The sequence below is a fragment of the Arvicanthis niloticus genome, chromosome 8 (assembly GCF_011762505.2).
Source record: "Arvicanthis niloticus isolate mArvNil1 chromosome 8, mArvNil1.pat.X, whole genome shotgun sequence".
In the NCBI taxonomy this organism is placed as follows: Eukaryota; Metazoa; Chordata; class Mammalia; order Rodentia; family Muridae; genus Arvicanthis; species Arvicanthis niloticus.
The window spans coordinates 66,792,962-66,814,144 of record NC_047665.1 but is presented as its reverse complement, the minus strand read 5'-3'; the positions used below and the strand labels follow the sequence as shown (position 1 = coordinate 66,814,144).

The 21,183-nt window shown below is 35.9% G+C and overlaps 1 protein-coding gene across 1 annotated transcript in view; it reads right to left on the bottom strand.

Moving 5' to 3' along the window:
* The window catches only part of Malrd1 (MAM and LDL receptor class A domain containing 1), a 665,455-nt gene that overhangs the window by 495,735 nt on the left and 148,537 nt on the right, over nt 1-21,183 (bottom strand). Inside the window, exons 14-16 of the mRNA XM_034509650.2 lie at nt 2,071-2,223; nt 1,585-1,690; nt 787-1,154 (exon numbers count right to left, since the gene is read on the bottom strand). Of these exons, the coding sequence (XP_034365541.1) occupies nt 787-1,154; nt 1,585-1,690; nt 2,071-2,223 (627 nt within the window). The remainder of the gene's footprint in view (nt 1-786; nt 1,155-1,584; nt 1,691-2,070; nt 2,224-21,183) is intronic.

Below are 21,183 nucleotides of genomic sequence, written 5' to 3'. Positions count from 1 at the left end.
CCACTCTAAAGACCTTTGAAATAAGGAATACTCCTGGAGTGGGGATCACAACGATTGTTGACCTTGGCCTTTCCCTACCCCGTCTCTGATTTGTGCTCTCTTTATGAACTCTGACTTTCATCTGTCTCAGACATAATGGTTTTTGAACATAAGTTTCACTTACCATGTTTCAATCCCAGTTAAGTCATCACCTGCAGAAAATCCAATTTTACAATTCTGTGAAGCCATACCATAGATTTCTCCACAGTTCCAGTTAAAATTGACATCATATATTTCATTAATAATACTTGAATCTCTATCTTTTTAGTTAGATTGTGAAGCACGTGAAAGCAGGAATGCTGTGTTCATTTTTTATTCAATGTATCTGTAGGAGCTAGTTAGTAAACCTACTTAAGAATGAGTGGCAAGGAGCTGGCAAGATGGTTCAGCTTCAAAGGTACTTGCCACTATAGCTGACAACTTGATTCCCAGTACCCACATGGTAGAACGAGAGGACTGACTCAGGCAAGTTCTTCTTTGACCTCTACACATGCATTATGGCATGTATAAGCATTCATACACATAACATACAAATATAATAATAAACAAACAAATAATACTGACATATCTAGTTAATTTGATTAACCAACCATACAGTATTTATCAACTTTTTAATTATATCTTAGTCATTGGCAGTGAACTAATCAAGACTGATACGTATTAGCTAGAAAGGGAGGCTAAACGTAGTACCAGAGTCTCCCCCCCCAAAAAAAAAACTTAATTTAAAAAAGCAACTAATTAACTTACCACAGTCAATCTCATCTGTGCGATCTCCACAATCATCGACCAGATCACAGAGCTGATGCCTTCCTATGCAAGCCTTTGTCTGTCTACACCAGAAGTGATCTTGTTCATCACAACTCTCCACAGGAGGAGGAAGAGCACAGTTTTTAAAACGGATGTCATCAACAGCAGAGACCCCACTATAAACTGCCAGACTGACTTTCTCTAACGACAGGTAGAAGGGTTGAGTGAGGCGTCCAAGCTGGACAGTTGCCTCTGACCACTGGTTGCCTTGGTTATACAGCACTCTCCAGAGGGCGGTGGTGTCCCTGGAATTTTCTAGATGTAGCTGCAACTCAGCTGCCCCCACTGACCATCCATAGTTATAAAACCTGAAAGAACATATTTCATAAATAAATTATAGGAAAGACTACATAGCTGATCTTTGGACACTTACTCTTCAACCAATTTCTAGTTAATTGTGGCAGTGTGCACATTTCTTTCCCACAGTATTTGTAATTGGCCATTTGACAGAATTTTTCCACTGAGATGCTCATTGTATGACTCTCATAACCTGAAAACCTCTTACAAGACCCAGGGAAATTCCTAATTAAATTAAATCCAATGGTAGAAGGGGAGCCCTCCTTTCATTTCAAGAAACTAACCAACACTGCTAGTATACTCTGAAGTTAAAATTGTTTTAACTTAATACTGTAATCATTATAAAGTGGAACCAGGGATAAAACCTGAATAATTGCCAAGTACAGGGATATGTCTGCAGCCACCATCCTACTAGGATAATTTACCATAATATATAGTTACCAGAAAGACAGTGTGCATCCAGGTCCTGTCTGGCTGAAAGTTGGGCTCTGAAGTTTAGCAGTTTGAAACAAGCTGTTGCTGTTCTTCAGAATGAACATGAAATGCCCTGTGGGGATGTAAAAACACAGCAGTAAGCTTACCAACTGGATGTTGTGATGCAACGAGAGCCTTTCTGTCTCTTAATGCAGTGCCAAGTACGTTTCATGTCCATTAAAATTGTACAATAATAAAAAGTCAACACTGGTAGTAAAATTTGCTTTTGGATTTATATCTGCATTTGGATGATGTCAACAGTCAATTTTTAATTTCAGTTAATCCAGGCAAAAGTGTGTCAATTACAATCATGTCACTCATAAAGAAATCATTTCTTGCAGGCAGCCCAGCTGATCGTCAGTGTCATCCTACCATGGTGTGATCTTCATACACAGACCCCCAAGTCTAACCCAGCAGTCTATAGGTGTGTGTAAAGCATCCTCAGGGTCTTACCTTGTGTAGTACCGTGAGTGTGATCTCTAGGTGGAGCTTGTTGCTCTAAATCAGCAGAAAGATCACTTGGGGAACTCCACACCCAGTCAAACTGGTCACCACGACTGGCTTCAAACCACCCACAGCTGTTAGCTTCAAAGTCACAATCAGCAACTGAAGAAGAAAAATGAGACTCTTAGGTTTCCAGAGTCCCCTGCTTTGAGAATGTAGCACTCGAGTGGGTGTAGTGTCATAGTACTCCTTCATGTACTAAGAGTCACAGAAGGAGAATTCAGATCTTCCCAGGACTGAAAACAGGGCATGTTTCTCATACTAGAAACGGAGGATGCAGAATTCCCAAACATTCTATTCTAGGACGCAGCATCAGTCAGCCTTGTTGGTTGAGGAGTTGCTAATATTTGCTATATCACTCTAATAATCATGTAATCTTCCCTCCTTCAACATCAGCAGGGAGTTTGTTTTATAGGGGTTGGTATTTCAAATATTGGCATGTGTATCACCTGATTTTTGTGGAATGTAGAATGTTTTCCTAGAAAATATGCCTAGAAATCAGTTAATGTTCACAAACCCTTCTAGATAACAAGGAAGAGAAGAGTCGGGAAGAACAGAAGCCATGAATGACAAGAGGGCAGCATTAAGGGGTAACCATTGCTAAAGACTGGCATAAGAGCCTCGGTGCTAAACATTTCATACAGTTCCACAAGGGCCTAGGCCAAAGGTGATGAAGATGGGACTTCTTTATGAAGAATGAAAGAAAGCTTAGGAAAAAGTGTGCAGTTTCACCTAAGTCACAATTGGGCAAGTTATGAAATACTCTTTTATAAAAAAGTTGAAAAAAAAAAAAAAGAGTAAAACCAGAAGGCTGGATCTGAATTCCCTTAGTGTAATGTACAGCTAGTAAAAAATGATTGCCATTTGTTATTGATCCATTGAGAACCTTAACCACTGGCTACTTTTGGCCAAGGACATGAGCTGTATCTCCATTGTAACGGTCTAAGGAAAGAAGCAATCATCTGTGGATGAAGGTATAAAGTAAATGAAAGTAAAAATTTTGCTAAGGGCATTTTAAGCTAGTGATGAATCATCCTAAATTTTGAAAATGTTATTTATATATGAGACATTCATGTCACATCTAATGTTTGACAGTTTCTTTCATATATATAATATCAAAAAAAATGTTTGTCTTCTATTAAATTTCCTGAAATTTCACCAGTATATCACTTCAACACTTGTCAAAAATCAGTGGAATGTGTAAAGGCATATAAAATGCATTTAAATACTGAGTACTTCAGTAAATCAATAAAAGTGATATTTCAATTAGCAGATACAACTATAAATACACAAGATGAAGAATGCATTTCATACTTAGAATAATGATTTCTCAAAGTTAAACTCTTGTGAAGCAAAAATAAATGGCACCCCCAATTGAAAAGAAATAATAACAGTGAGAAGGTGGCTACCAGAAATGAGAGAGAAGAAAGGGATGGACAAAGGTTGGCCATTGTTTGCCAAGCCATGGATGTGATGGGGTAAGTAACTTTGGTGAACTATCATAACGGGGTGTCTAAGGAACATTATACTGTGCTCCATGTTTCAAAGAAGATAAGAGAAGGCTTTGAATACTTTTACCACAAAAAATATGCAAGGATGCAGATATGATTTTCATGATCTTAATACTATCCTATGCATACATGTATGAAAACATTAAATGATAACATAAATATATATAATTTTTATGTATCAATGAAAAAATAATTTTGAGAGAAAAAATTTTAATTAAAAACTGCCATTAAAACACAAATGTTCTTTTCTACCTTCCTTAATTCCCAGATTCTTGTGCATGTTTAAAAAGCTTAATTACTTACAAATGTAAAAATGAAATTAGTCTCCCAGCTAGCCATTAATTGTATCTATATGTTTCCAGAACAAACATGAACAACTGTGCATGCCATAGCCATTTCTGACAAAGAAATACTCTGGGTATGTTTGAATAATTGAAGTTCAAGGATTGTCACTGCTTCCAGAGCATTATTGACTTCTTCAATTATCTCAACTACAAGTATTGCCTGCAAAACCAATATTGCAGGACTATTTTCTCAGAGTTCATGGGCAGAAAGCTTTGTGCTAAGGGGAGCTCCATCAGTAACTGAATGCCTGTTGACCCATAATTTCTGAAATTAATGCCTGTCTTTTCTATGGCTATGGATAGAAAAGCTAATGACACTACAGTGGCTTTTAATTATTGTGAGAAAAATTGCCTGAGTGGGCTCTATTAATTATGTTAATTATAATTACATGTGTTGCCTCAGGGAATAGTGTTAGGAGATTCTTGGTGGGCTGACACACAGGTTCATCACTGTCAGTTTTGCAGGCATTTCTGAGTAAGAAATTAAACATGTGTGGAATCCAGCAAGTCTTTTGATGGTAAAATATCCATATTCAGACGCTGTCTCTGAGCCAACAACCATTGATTCTCGGTGGAAAACATCTTGAAACACCTGCCATCTTATATATTCCCCAAGAAATACACATGAAAAATTATTGCCCTCAATAATGTTTTGTTACATTTACTTGTGTGAGAAAATAAGGTGTCACATGCTGCCTGCATGTAGCAATGAGAACTTGCAAGAGTTCATTTTCTTCTTTTTGACGTAGAAGTCAATTAACAATCTTCATCTGATCAACATACAGAAAGAATAAGAGTGTTTGAAGTGCCTCTCCCTATATGAGACATTTATACCACATACCTGCCCCTCCATGCTCAGGGTTCATCAGGGGAGAAGTGACAAAAAATTGCAAGAGCCAAAAGTGGCAGACACTTTTTAAGAACCTGTCTTCCGGACACTACGGGGCAGATGAACATATAAACTCACAGTGACTGTGACAGCACACACCTCTACTCAGAAAAAAAATCCCAGCATGGGGTGGAGAAAGTGAACATAAAAATACAACACTGACTGAAGAATTGGATTTGACAGCTTCTGGGACAGAAAGAATCAGTTCTCTTTGATATTGTGACCACTTGTATGTTGGCCCCGCTTCATGGCAAGCCCCAGACCCAAGAGTAGTTGGGTAATAGGAACTGGGCTCAATAGTTTAAGGAGAGAGAGAGAGAGAGAGAGAGAGAGAGAGAGAGAGAGAGAGAGAGAGAGAGAGAGAGAGAGAGAAAGAGAGAGAGAGAGAGCACAGGGTTGGATGGGTAGTGAGGGGGAAGAAGATCTGGCAGGAATAATGGGAAAGAGAAATAGTGATATGAATGAGACTCATATGATATGATATGAAATTCTCAAAGAATTAATAACATTTTATCTCAAATAATAGTTTTTAGCAATTATAACTTACAAGGTTGTAAACTACATAAACATAGATAAGAATAAGTATACAAGTTTGACTCTATCCTTCTTTAAGGTTTGTTTCACCTAAGGGGTGAATTGATGGCTCAGTCAGAAAGGCTGTCACATACAGTGCCTGAGTTTGATCTTTATTTAACACCTAAGGAAAAACTTGGGAATGTCAGGGTGGTGGCTCGATTAGGTTTGGCCCTCATAGAGTCATGTATTTAAATATGATTGGCCCATAGGAAGTGGTACTATTAGGAGGTATGGCCATCTTGAAATAGGTGTGGCCACAATAGAGGATGGTTGTCACTGTGTGTAAGCAGGCTTTGAATTCCCCTAGAGCTCAAGCTCTACCCAGTGCAGAAGAGAGCATCCCCTGGCTGCCTGAAGAGAACAGTCTCTTCTTAGCTGTCTTTGGATCAAGATGTAGAACTCTTGGCTCTTCCAGTAACATGTATGCTTGCAAGCTGCCATGGTGCCTGTCATGACAATAATGGACTGAACCTCTAAAACTATAAACCAGTACCAATGAAATGGTTTACATTATAAGAGTTGCCATGGTCATGGTGTTTCTTTGCAGTAATGAAACCCTAAGACAGGCAGTTAGTATCTATAATGTCAATCCTAGGAGGAACATGTGGGGGAGGCTGAGAGGTGGATCCCTGTAAATTATTGTTTATGCAGAGCAGGTGAAACAACAGGTGGAGCTTCAGAGAGATCCTGTCACAAAAAGACAAAATTAAGAATACTAAAGGAAGACACCTGATGCAGGTGTTTGACCTTCATGCATACATGTACATGCCCATGTGTGTAGACACTATACCCACATTTATACACACAAACACACACACATGCACATACACACAAATACACACACACACACACATACACACACACACACACAGAGTAACATACCAGTTCTCTTCTAGCTTTCCTGAGCTTCTTGACAGTTTCATGAAGACTAAAAGTTGAGTATTCTAGTGTGGTGGCTTATGTTCATTGAGTCTGTGCTTTGATTAGGCAGTTATTATTTTAAATTTTAAGCACAGTAATACTGTATTCCTATTTTACATCATGTTCTCTACCTTTGTAATTATTTTATTTTAGCTTTTATCATACATTCAAGTGATTATATGCTTGAACTTAACATAAGGTTGAAATAATTAATCTCTGGACTTCATCAATAGTTAATATTTATTAACTATTTAAAATATAATATATAACAGTGATAAAATATTAGCAAATAAACTATTAAATAAAAAAAGAAGTTTGTATAAATGAATAGAAAGAATTTCACATAATAAAGGAAAGCCAATGTATTAAAAAAACAGCATTTGAACTTTAGAATTACTGCTTCTTAAACAATAATGTTTCATTGTACTATCACGCATATATATTAATATATATAAATTTATGTTTATATTTATATTAATCAGTGAAAAGAAATTTAAACCACAAAGATTCCTATTAAAAGTTTATAATTATAATTGGTTTAAAAATAATCCCATGATGTATCCAACACAGAATCTGTTACTAGACAATTCTCCATTCATCTCTCATGCTTTGGTAACCTCCTATGAAGGGAACCCTCATTGACTAACATTTTCTCTACGACTGTCCTTTCAAGGATAATTAAATATTATATAGCTATGCTTTGGACAGAACAACTGCCTATTCTACTTAATACAGACAATGTTTTCATAAAGTTTATTATAAACAAATTGGTTCATAGTCCATTGTAAAGGAGGTGAGCTGTAGAAGCATGAGACTCCGACTGCTAGGTAAACCTACTTTATGTGTACCTACCCTGCAGTTCTGTGTTCCCCACTTAAAGGACAAGAAAGAGCAGTTCACATATAACACCCACACTGAGTACCATATCCTTAATGTCAAACTCATCTGTGTCAGATGGCAATTCCCCTCTTCCATCAACATCCCAGGAATTATAGCATGTGAAGTTGTTACTTCACAGCAAAAGTAAAATTCTAGGACCTTCACAATTCTTGACACGTAACATATTATTATATATATTTATATGCTATCAGTAAGAAATCTAGAGGTAATTATTACAAAATTATTATGCACTCATTAATCTCTTTAATCATTTACTATCCATTAATTTAAATAACTGATAAAGAACAAGTAACATATCTGTAAAGATATAAGGAATAAGAATACAGCTATAAAATGGGTAAGGGTTGGTGATAATGGGCAGGAAAGATGACACAGTGGTTAAGAGCACTTACTGCTCTTTAAGGGAACTTAGATTCTATTCCTAGCACCCACATGATGGTTCATAAGCATTTGTAACTCCAGATCTAGAAAATAGAAAATCAGACACTCTCTTCAGGCCTCTGTGTGCTCTGAGTACACATATTGAACACACAGACATTTGTACAGCGAGCATACCCACACCGATAAATTTAAAAAGACATCAAAATAGTAGAAAAACACCTTCTATATATAGGAGATGCAGAGAGTAGCATTAATGGAGATAGATATGAAATAATCGATAATATATATATGGATAGATGATTTGTAAATAGATGGATGGATAGATAGATAGATAGATACTAGATAAGAGCAGAACAATCAAATACCTAATAAGTATATCTATGAGAATAGTGCTGCAGTCTTAATGAACACAATAACAAATGTCTTCAGAGAAAAATGGGTGGTGAGGGAAACATCTGGAATAGCAGGTAAAGAAGAATGCCTACAGCTGTGCTATATGTTAAGTAAATATGAAAAAATATTTTTATCAACACATATTTAATACTCTGTTATGTATCTATTCATCCCATAAAATGAACATTAATATGTGTATTATGTATTTTGAACTTGTAAAATAGGACATTGCAAAAATCTAGAGAAGGAGGGAATATGTTCTTGGTACCATACACTGATCCAAAAGCCTATGTCTAGGTATGTCACAGGCTTCAGAGGGGATCCCATTACTGATGCTTTGCTAAACATACATGCAGTAACTCAGACTTCTAAGTATTTATACACATGGACTAGTTTATATACATGAACTAATGAGTACTTTTCTAGCCATGGTCAGAGGAGTTTTTTTTATAGCAACCAGTGGTTACTACAGAGACTCTTGAATGGGCATGGTTCTGAGGATAAGTAACTATTGAGGCATCTATGTTATCCCTCCAGAGCCCAGGGAGCATCATAGGAGAGGAGGTGAAAACACCACAAAGTTCGAGAACAGGGTGAGGAATGTTATCAGTTGCTGTCTTCAGGATAGATATACCTACAGAGAGAGAGAGAGAGAGAGAGAGAGAGAGAGAGAGAGAGAGAGAGAGAGAGAGAGAGGAACAAGAAGAACAAGAAGAACAAGAAGAACAAGAAGAACAAGAAGAACAAGAAGAACAAGAAGAACAAGAAGAACAAGAAGAGAAACACACTCACACAAACACACACATACAGAAAGACATAGACACACACAAAGAAACACACACACACACCAATAGAATGGAACTAGTTAAGTGAGTCAGCAAGAGAAGGAGCATAAAAGAAGAAAAGAGGATAATAGGGAGATAAATATGATTGCAATTGATTGCACAGATGTATGAAATTATCCAAAATAAAAATCAATAAGGTACTAGGTATAGATTACATACTAAACTTAAACAAGAGATTACTAAAAATATGAAAGTAGAATTTAAGGCAATGACAGAAAGTCTTCCAAAATCAAAAGCCCAAGACCTGACAAAGCTACTCTTAAATTGTATCAGATTTTAAAGGTTTTTATATCAGTATTTGTAAAATTATTGCATAAAATAAAAATGGAAGAGGTATTTTAAATATATTCAACACAACAAGCCTAATACCAAACTTGGTAAGAACAAAAGGACAGAAAGACGGGTGGAGTCTTTGATATACATAGATGTGAAGTTCATCCACAAATTATTTTCAACTTTAATTTAACAACACCTAAAAATATCATATACTATGATCAAACTGGCTTTAGACCAGGGATATAATGAAAGTTCAAAACTAATAAATCAACAAATATAATATAAATAAAGCCACAAATAAAAATAACTTAATCATTTTAATAGACATGGAAAAGATATTTGGTAGGCATTAACATTGTTTCATGATGAATACTCTGAAGAAACTAGGTAATGCTCACACCTCACCAGACTGAAGATTTTATATATATATATATATATATATATATATATATATATATATATATCATATCCCACATTATATGTATTATGTAATATATATTGTATATATGTAATATATATATATATATATATATATATATATATATGTATCAAGGATATCTACTTTTATTGACTCTATTTTAATGTAACACTCAATACTTTAGCCAGAGTTATAAGTCAAGAGAAAAAATAAAGCATAGAAATTAGATGAGGAAAAATCAATGTGCTCCTATTTTCAGACAATATGACTCTATAATTGTAAGACTCTAAAGACCACGTAGAGACTGTCAGGTTGGAAAAAAATCCAATAAATTACGTATACAGCAGGATACAAAGTCAACAAACAAGAAATCATTTTTTTTTCTTCTTTGGCCATAGTGAATCTGCTGAGAAAGAAATAAAATAAACAGGAAACTAACACATTTACTATGGCCTCAAAGAGAACAGAACATCTATTCTTACAATGGTAATAAAAGGCCTCTACCTAGAAAAAGTATAAATCACCAAATAAAGAAATTAAAATGACACAGATAATCACAGTCCCATATGCCTGACTAAGAAGAATCACCAAAGTATCCCACAGATTCAGTGAAATCCCCATCAAACTACAAACAGCATTTGACAGAGATCATACAGTTAATTTAAACAAAAACAAAAATTTGTATTGGATCATAAAACACTGTATATAGCAATTCTAAGCAATGGAACACTAGGATTATTACAATATCCAACTTCAAATAATCCAACAGATCTACAACAACTAAAGCAGCATGATGTTTGTTTCAATCCTGGCACATGAGCTAGTGAAATACCATAGAAGACCCAGAAATTAGTCCACACAGCTTTAAGATAGATCCTTAGCAAAACAGCTGAATCCTATATTAGAAACACAACTTGAGTGATTGTGGTAAGGACACTGGGTATTCACATATACAACACTGAAAATAGATCCCCACTTCTCAGCCAGTATAAAGATCAAGTCAGATAGATCTAACTCCTTAACATACTAGTGAAAGACATAGGGAAAACTTTCAAGATGCAGACACTGGCAAAGAACACTGTGTAGCACTTCAATTGCTCAGAACATAAAAACACAGATTGACAAATGGGATTTCAGCAAATAAGTATTTCTGCACAGACCAGATAGGGTGGCACACCACTTTAATCCAAGCATTCAAAAGGCATGTGGATAATTATGAATAATTATGATAATTATAAATTTCGGCTAAACTTATATAGTAAGATCCTGTCTCAAAAAAATCCAAATAATATAAAATAAGAGAATTAAGAAACATGAGAGAAAATATTTGTCAGCTATTAAACCAGTAAGCAGTTATTATTAAGGATACACAAAGTATTAAAAACTTGAAGCACAAGAAAAACAAGTATTCTAATCAATAAAGGGGCAAATTTACTTAAGAAATATGTTTAAAAGAAAAACAAATGGTCAACTAATACAAAAAAACATGTTCACCCTCTTCTGCCAGCAGGAGTGTACAAACCAAAATGGCATGCATATGTGATCTTATCTTAGTCAGAATAACTATAATAAAGAAATAAAAAGGAAAATATACCTTGTGGCTGGGAACTCAGTTTACTATGTTTACTATCCAGTTACTATGGAAGTCATATAAGGTTTCTCAAAACAAACAAGCAAACAAAACAACAAGAAAAAAAATCCTAAAAGTAAAACTAAGAAATGATTCTGCTCCTCTAGTCCTAAGCATATACCTGAAGAATCAATGCCAACATACAACATAGATGCCTGCCACCCAAGCTGTTCACATTATCATTAAATAGCCAAGTTATGAACCCATTGGACTTCACATAAGTAGCCATAAAAATATCTCCTGGAAGATGGATTAAAGTAAAGATCAGAACCAGGAAATAAGGATGACATGTTGAACCTAAGGGGTTGAGGGAAGCAATCTGAAAGCTGAAGGGAGACAGCTAGGGAAGGCAGAAGAGATCCGGGTGAAGGAGAAAGGGAAGATATCAAAGGGTAAAAAGAAGATGGGTATGAGCAAAGTACATTGCATGAATGATGCAAACACCATAATGAAGTACACTTTGTTCAATTTGATGCTTTAATAAAAATATATTCATATTTAAAATATGATGATAAAAAGATATCAAATGCTCACATATTGTTATTATAGAGGTAAGATTTCATAGCTCTTCTGGAAAAACATGGGAAGTCCTCAAAAGACTGAGGAGCATTTGGATCGATATAGCTGAAGCAATAATTCCAGTTTGGGCTATAGACTACAAAGAATTCAAAGGACGTTATGAAAGCCTTGTACACTAATTCTCACAAAAGTGTTATTTTCAATGACCAGAGTGTAAGAGTAACTCAAGTATTCACACAAAGAAGGATGAACAAAAGGTGTAGTATACATAGAAAGGCTGTTATTCTATTTTTAATAAAAGGAAATTCTGTCATATGGTATGATATGCATAAAGCTTCAGGACATTATCTTTTGTGAAACAGGCAAATATTCTGCAATAGGATACTATATAGCTCATTTATATGAGGTGCTTAGAGTAGTGCAACTTCTGTAGAGAGGCAATAGAACAGTAGTGGCTTGTGAATGAAAGAAAAGAGAACAAAGAGCTATTGTTTAATAGAGTTCCAGAGAGATTGACAGGCACTGGATATGGATGTTGGTGATGGTTCTGTAACAATGTGGATACATTAATACTGCTTGCAGCACAGTAAGGATGCTTAAGACTACATTTTATTTTTAAGACCAAGAATAAATTAACCCAGGCTGACTATGAATGAGATTGACCTTGAACTCCTAATTCTCCTGCCTTTGGCTTCTGAGTGCTTAGATTATAACTATGAACAATAACCATTCTGGGTTTTATGCAGTGATGGGGATTCAATTCCCAGCTTCATACCCAAAGGTATGTACTCTACTAACTCACTCACATTGTCAGCTATTAAATTTTATATTATATGTATTCAATCATCTTAAAGAAAAAAAATGAGAGGGAGAAAACAAAATTAAAGGCTTGAAATCCCAGGGCTGGTTTAAAGACGGAGGCTACGTGATTAGACATATACACAACTCAAGTAGAAAAGAAGCTCTAAGCAGCAATAACATGCAACAAGAACATCGGTCTTCTAGCCACAAGGAACCCAGTTATGCTGTCAACCTGAAGAGGCCAAAAAATGGATATTTTCACAGTCTGGAGAGGAACATCATATCAACCGATATTTTTATTACAACCTTATGATAAGCCAAGAAGCAAGTCATACCATCCTGGACTTCTTGTCTCCAGCATTATGGAACAGATTTTTTTTTTTTTACTGTGTAGGTGAACTGGCTCCAGAATCCCTTCCTCATTTCTTCTCACCTGCCCATTCCAAATCTCCCTTACCCAAGTCACCAGTATAAAATGGTATGGTATTTCCTTAGAACCTGCAAACATTATCCTGCATGCTTTGAACCATGTGTAATTATAATATGAGCATAATATAAACATTAAGTACTTGCATCATTAAGAGAATAATGGTAGCCTATACACGGGTTTAGTGCAAGCATGAAATTTTGATTCAAATATTTTGATCTTTTTTTTTTTAGTGGAATCAGCAGATCTTGGACCAATTGATGCAAAAAGCTAATTTCAACAAATGAGCATTGTTTGCGGACACTTCATTTGTAATAGTCACATACAATGGAAATCTCATACACTAATAGCTAATAAAAATAGTCTAGTTACAATAGCAAAAGAATTGATTGGCTGATGCTGTCTTCCAGATTCTACAGATAATACCACATTTTTAGCTGGTTCCCATTCTTTATTATCACCAAGGTCTAGACGTGATTCTTTGAAGGCAACACATTTCTTATAAATCCTTGAATGACTATTTTTCTTAAAAGTTTCTTGTCATTACATTATGGTGTGCTTTTGTGAGGTTCCCTGTGAGTCCACCAGTGTTCCTGGTACTACTTGAATTGGAATTTATATTCTTTTAGTTTCTTAAGTTCTTGGAATTATGTTCTAAGCATTTTGTTAGTCCCTAGAAATACTGTGATTGCCTTAAAGAAATCATAGAGAAAGCCTGTGCTACTCTATAGAAATAACCCACAATATAATTGGGAAAGAAGATGAAATAGTAGAATAGTAATAAAATAATTTAAATATTAGGCAGTACTATAATAAAACTAAAGTGAACCATTAAGTGCTGCTTAAGACATATGAATACTAATTAGGTTGGACTGGAGCTTGATCTTAAAAATGGTTAAGTTCAGAATAAGTGCTTTTGAATGAGCTGAGGAGTTCAACATATTAGGTAATGAAAGGATCCCAAGAATTGTAATCATATAAACTTAGTGCCAAAATGACCTATCCCTCTTCCAATTCTTAGGATAATTGATTTTTTACCAACAAGTAAAAAATATCAAATATCATTTATCTAATCTGATATAAAGATCATCACTTTAATTAACGATTTTTAATACTAAAAATCATTATCTGATGGTAAAAAATTTAATTTGTAATGGCAGGAAAAAAATCTTAAAATGTAAATCATTAATTTCTGACTATCATGAACTTTCCTTATTACCAATGGGGAAAAATACAGTTTTCTACTATTGTAATTTTCACAGATATTTTCTACTGTCCATACAAATTATAAACTACCTTTCAATCCAGAATTAATAAACAATTCTTTTCCTTCTCTTGTACCATTTCCCACTGCAGGCATTAGTCATAATTAAAAAATACTGCTATTATTTGGTTTACAATGAAGTAGTTGTAGTCTTTTATGCACATCTGTATGGAATCTATCCATGTACTCCTCATGGCAATGAAGTAGTTGTAGTCTCCTTTATGCACATCTGTATAGAATCTATCCCTGTACTCTTCATTGAAAGAAAAAACTCTTTCCACATTTGCCAAAATACAAACTCAACAAAATGATGAAAATAATAAAAATATACTGACTATGATTCAAGAAGTAATGGGTGAACTGCTATGGGCGGAGGGTGGGAGAGTGGTTACATTATCTGAAAATCTTGCAAATTTTATTTTTCTGAAGACTTAGTGGAGAAAATGAAAATCAACCCAAGACCCACTTTAGAGTTCAGCTCTGAACTTGCACCTTCAACAACGCTGACCCTCACTGTCCCTGCACACCTCTTTACTTAGCTACAAAGAGAGTAATAAATACAAGTGCACCTCAAAGCAGTCTGGAAAAAATTCAATTGTGAGAAGAACATGAGAGCTCTGTATTATTAAATCGCCTTTACAGTTTGTTCACACCGATTCTGCAAAGATAAGCTCAGGTGAACCTAAGGAGCAAATGCATCATCTCTGAGGTGGCAAAGCTGTAAGACATGGTTTGGAGACAATGATGTTAACAGGAAAAGATTAATATGTTTTCCCTATCTTACCCAGATATTACTAACCTGAATATGAAAATTGATGTGTAGAAACAGTAGAGAGGAGAGGAAACAGAAAGATCAAAGTGGATAAAGTTTACAGCAGCAACACCCAGGAAACTACTTATAATTCCGACTTGTAAAGTGCAACAGTGAAAACAATATCCCAAGTGAGCTCAAAAATAATGAAACAGAAAAAAAAAAGAAAAATGGTCCCCAGACAGATATTAAAGTATGATTTATGTAATCATTGAAAAGCTTTTTAATACATATCATGATTTTAACCTCAATAGAATTTTCAATTAAGAGCAATCACTCTCTTTCTCCTCTAGCTTTCATTTTTCTGATTTAATATCATTATCTTCAGACTCAACAAAATACCACGGGAAAATTGGAGATTTTACCTGTCTGTGAGAATACATTTCAGTTTTCCTGTATGATCAATGACTTTGATAAGTCAGAATTAATGTGCTGTCTCCCCATGTCTTGGTTTTCTGTCACAGAAATGGTGTCTTCACCAGTAGTGATTTTCTATTAGGGTATTTTTAATTATAACATTGTGTGGAGATTTTCAGACTAGAAAATGGTGTGCAGATTTTAAACTTGAGAACAGAAGGAAGAAGATTTTTACTCATCAAAACCTTGACAGGCTTTCTTAAACCAGGTCTCATTTCCAATGTGATTTAATTTTTTGTTTGTTTGTTTTTTGGTTTTTTTTTTTAAGGAAGCTGTTCAATAGTTAGCAAATTTAGGGGTACTTTGACACTGCCCCCAGCACCTCTTTTTCCAACAGTAAACAAAAATGCAACAGAGGCTAGAAAATAGCAACTTATTTCCTAACATTTATTGGGAGAAACATTATAGTTTTATATAGAAACATCTTGCAGAAAGCCTTTTAGCTGATAATTAATTTAAAATATCTCAAATCTCATCAAAAGACTTCTCAGAACCTATTTTAAAGAAAATATCAGTCTCTCCAAATGCAAAAAAATGCATGTTTTCTCTCAATGCATTTGTTTAATGAAAGAGACTCACAGTATTGATGCTGGCATGGTATGGTTGGAGAAACATACAAAAGCTTCTAAAGATGAGTACGTATATCAGAAAACTACTGAGTCATTCTGTTCTGTGACCGGCTAGCTTACCTTTGGCAAATTTCATTGAGTTTTACAATAAAAAGACCAATTTTTGTCACATAAAATGGAGAAAGGTAGAAATAAAAAAACATGAATATATTTTTAATTTTACCAATTTTAGACCCCTCTGTTTGGTTTTTTTTTTTTTTCTTTTTACATAGAAACAAACTGTAATAGTCAGAAAACAGTTTGAAACATCTTTGTGTTTTACAGAACTATCAAATACACTGTAGTTTTTCTCACCTACATCACATACAATAGACAAGAATATAATAACGTGTATATGTCTTTTCATCCAATATGGACGCAATAAAAACCTTCCATTGATGTTACTTGACACACAAAATCTTCATTAATGTAAATATAAGTTATTTTCTGAGCAGAACTATGTAAAATTGCATTATATGTTTAATGTAATATTTTTACATTTTATTCATTATTTGAATAAAACTGAATGAATGAAATATTTCAAAGAATGAATTAAATTCCTTAACAATTTTATACAATGCATTTTGATCGGAGCCCTCCTAATTCCTTCCAGATTCACCCTCACATAGTCATCCCCTCTGAACTGTTATATTTTCTTTATGTTTTTAGTAGCGCATCTACTACAACTTGTGCTTCCCATCTGCTCATGAGTGTGGGTCCATTGACTAGAGTCTGGTAAATACTAGAGGCTGCAATGTTAAAAAATATTGACCCGCTCTACACAGAGTCCATCATTTTTCAGTAGCTCCTCAGGCAGGAGTGAGAGCTCATGACCCCCACTTCCCCACCATGCTAAAATGTAGACTGACTTGAACTTTTTAAAAGATTTATTATATATTTAATTGTGTATATGTTTATTGTATGAGGGCTGTTGTGGTTTGAATATGCTTGGCCCAGAGAGTGGCACTATTAAGAGGTGTGGCCTTGTTGTAGTAGGTATGGCCTTGTTGGAAGAAGTGTTTCACTGTGAGGCTGAGATTTGAGACCCTCCTCCTAGCTGGCTGAGGAGTCAGTCTCCTGTTGGCCTTTGGAATAATATGCAGAACTCTCAGTTCCTCCAGTGCCATGCCTGCCAGGACACTGCTATGCTTCTTGCCAATATGATAATGAACTGAACCTCTAAACCTGTATGCCAGTCCCAATTAAATGTTGTCCCATTATAAAAGCTGTCTTGGTCATTAGTGTCTCTTCATAGCAATAAAACCCTAAGACAAGAGTATATGGAAGTGTGTGGGTAGCTGAAGAGGCCAGAAGTATAAGAATCTCTGGTGCTGGTGTTATATGTCATTGTGAGCTGCCCAGTATGGGTGCTGAGATACCAATCATACTCTGTGTGAGCAGTATGAGCCCTTGATTGCTGAAGCATCTCACCACCCTAAAATTTAGCAAAACAGTTTCTTGGCTAAAGAAGAAGCTTCTGAAAAGTATCTTAATAATAATGAAAAGTGAAAGCTCATTTATGATTTGGCTTTGAACAATGAAAATCTGAATCCTTTCTCCTATTTTATGATGTGACTGCTTATTGGAATAATACAGCAGAAGGGACACTAGCAGCAATTGCACAGTTCCACTAAACATTGACTTAAGCCAAAAGCTCATTAAAAGCAACAGTTTGACCTAACTAAATGACTAGATACTTGCGGAAATTATAATAATCAAGTGTTCATTGCCATTGACTAGCATTAAATAACCTGTGCAGGAGAATGAATGGCACGGAACCATGAATGGTACAGGACAAACTTGAGTGCTGACTTATCTCTGCTGCTGACTCCCACTTACACACTTATCAGAGGTTGTCCTAGTGAGATTCAGTTTGGTTTGAGGACTAAGATAACCAGAAGGGTTGTAGTTATTGCGTCCAATGTAAACATACAGGCCTGCTGTCTTCTTCAGAAATGGCAACATGACCTATGTAGAAAATCCTCTGACATGAACTTTTATGACATGTGTTTTTACTATAAGCTACCATGTGCAACAAACCTTCATTACAAAGCATGCCCCATTCAGGGTTTCTAAAAACCAAAATGTCCAGTCAAGATGGGTTATGAATACCCAATTATGTAGATATAGTTTTGTCAATGATAGACCACTTACATAAATGTATAATGTAATTCATTAATTATATCTCTAAAGATCCTCAAGCCCTTAAGTTTGTGTATGTTATAAGAGTATTGTGACACTGCCAAACAAAATTGTATAAATAATTCCTATGACTAAAACTGACTGTACTTCAGTAAGGATGAAAATACACAGGAGAAATTTAACAACACACCATAGTTGTTGGGAGCCGACTTTTAGCAGAAAGCGGCTAGATCATCTTTGCAGCCATCTGGAACCATATACCCTGATAGAGATTTGTTTTTCAACAGCATACAACAGCTGAGCACACTCTGACAAACATCTTGTTTATCCCACATAGCTTGTTTTGCTGTTTGGTGACCCCAGCTGCATGGTGCATGTGGTAAAATGTTTTCACCTATGTTCTCCTGCTTGTGCTTATAAATACCCAGGATTTCCTTGTAGTAGAGGGTGTGGGGGTGGTCAGTAGGAGGTGTAGATATAGTGAATGGGAGACGGTAAACGAGACTTGACCACGCACTCTGTCTTGTCTCTATTCTTCACATTTCTTGCCCCTCCATCCCCACTCTCTCTCTTGACCAGAGCACTCAGCCCCAAAGCGTGGGGCAGTGTAGACAGCAAATTAGTAGCCCCAAAGTGTGGGGCAGTGCAGTCCTCAACATTAGTGGCACCCAGTGTGAGGCTCCAGTAAGCGGGATACAGTGAAGGATACCTCAGGAATTGGAAACGGCCATCCTCGCTCCTGCGCTGGAGAACCTGTTGACTGATGGAACTGGCTGAATTCAGAGGTGAAACAATGGTGATTGCAGGGAAACCAGTAGGTCATAGTAACAAAAATGGGGCAAGAAATATGTGAGCAGAAACAGATGAAAAAGGCTTTAAAGATGAAAGGAGTAAATTGCAGGCTACTCTGAGTCAAAAGAGCCAAACAGATAAATAGATAAATAGAAGGTTGCTCTAGGCAGAGAGCTGAGTAGAATGATAATGTTAATTGATTTAACTTTTAAAATGGGGGTGATTGTGAATTGTATAGTTATATTTTTCCTCTGGATAAAAGGTCAATATAAAGGCTTTTCTGGTTACTGGCCAAAGGATCGACAGATTTGGAAAAAAAGGTTTTTCTATGAGTTTTCTGATGAGGTCATTAAGGTAGTAGTTATATCTTCCAGAATTATACGGATCAGACATGACAGAGGTAGGCTTCCAGAAGACTAGATTCCAGAGAATCAAACAAAATAATTATCTTGATACTACAAGTTGTTTTAAGATTTGTATATTACAGAATACACAGCTTTGGTGAATGAATATTCTTATCACCTGCATGTTCACTGATGCCCTAGACTTCCAGCTGGATGCAGTTAAGACAGACATCAGAGGCTTATCAACTTACCCTTCCCCTCATCCCTCTTCTAATATCTCAATGCCCATATTCAGCTTGAAGAAGTTAATGAAGAATTGGCGGCCCAATTCCCTGAACTTGGGGACTGAGGTGGTTAATATCAGACTGTCTTTCTAGGGAAAAGTAATGGTTTTATTGGAACAGGAAAGAAGAACTAAAATTGATTAAGCCATAATCTATTGGTAAATCTGTATAATTGTTACTAAGCTGATGCAAATTCAAGGATTTCATTAGTATAATTTCTTCTATTGAAAATTTGTGGATACAAGGCTTAGACCTTTTACTTCTCCAACAGGGGAAGTTGTGTGTTGCCTTAAAGAGTGTTGCTTTTATACCGACTATTTAGGCATTAAATCTCTTGTCTCTCAGGTTCATGCGGTTCAACAGACTGATGGCTTTTGTACAACAACAGATATATGCTATTCAAATGAAACCTATACAGGTCCTCTATTACAGGCTGGAAGTAGGGGACTCTGAAACCTCTGTCATCAAGACTGACAAGGATTAACCCCTAACTTACGCGATAAGCCGGATAGTCAATGACGGGTAAGAGAACCCTTGCCCCTAAAAAGGGAGGCCTCACCATCTTAAGTGAGGCTGGGGTCTTTGTTCTGACCTAAGGCAGGCACTGTTTCCATAAGTTTTCCCAGCCTTCCCTTTTGAAAAAAAATGTAAAAAGGGGGACCTGTTGGGAGCCGACTTTTAGCAGAAAGCGGCTAGATCATCTTTGCAGCCATCTGGAACCATATACCCTGATAGAGAATTGTTTTTCAACAGCCTACAACAGCTGAGCACACTCTGACAAGCATCTTGTTTATCCCACATAGCTTGTTTTGCTGTTTAGTGACCCCAGCTGCATGGTGCATGTGGTAAAATGTTTTCACCTATGTTCTCCTGCTTGTGCTTATAAATACCCAGGATTTCCTTGTAGTAGAGGGTGTGGGGGTGGTCAGTAGGAGGTGTGAATATAGTCTGTGGGAGACAGTAAAGGAGACTTGACTACAGATCCTCTGGCTTGTCTCCATTCTTCACATCTCTTCCCCTTTATCCCCACTCTCTCTCTTGACCAGAGCACTTAGCCCCAAAGTGTGGGGCAGTGTGGATAGCAACATAGTAGTCCCAAAGCGTGGGGCAGTGCAGTCCTCAACACATAGTGTGTAGTGTTTCAGCAGGGAGGTGCAGAGGGAGAAAAAAAGGGAAATGATAAAAAGAAGAGGAGTGAAGAGGAGAGAGAAAAGGGGAGCAGAGGAAGGGAAGGGAGAGGGTGGGGAAGGAAATGGAAGGGAAGAAAAGGCAGTGGGGAGCCAGAGAGATGATTCTTAAAACAAGTACACTGAATCCGTAACACAATTATATTCCAATATAAGTAAATTTAAAATATTAAATTATCCAAAGCTACCAACATTCTGTAAAAAGACAGTTTCTACATATCTCAGTATCTATTTTCAAATAATTCTCTCTCATTTATAAAAGCTTAATATATAAAAATATTCATTTCTAAATTCTGAACATAATACTAAAACTAGAACTAGTACTAGAACTCTAAATTTTTAACATGCTTAGTAATATTTTAAATGAATCCAAAAGGAAAGA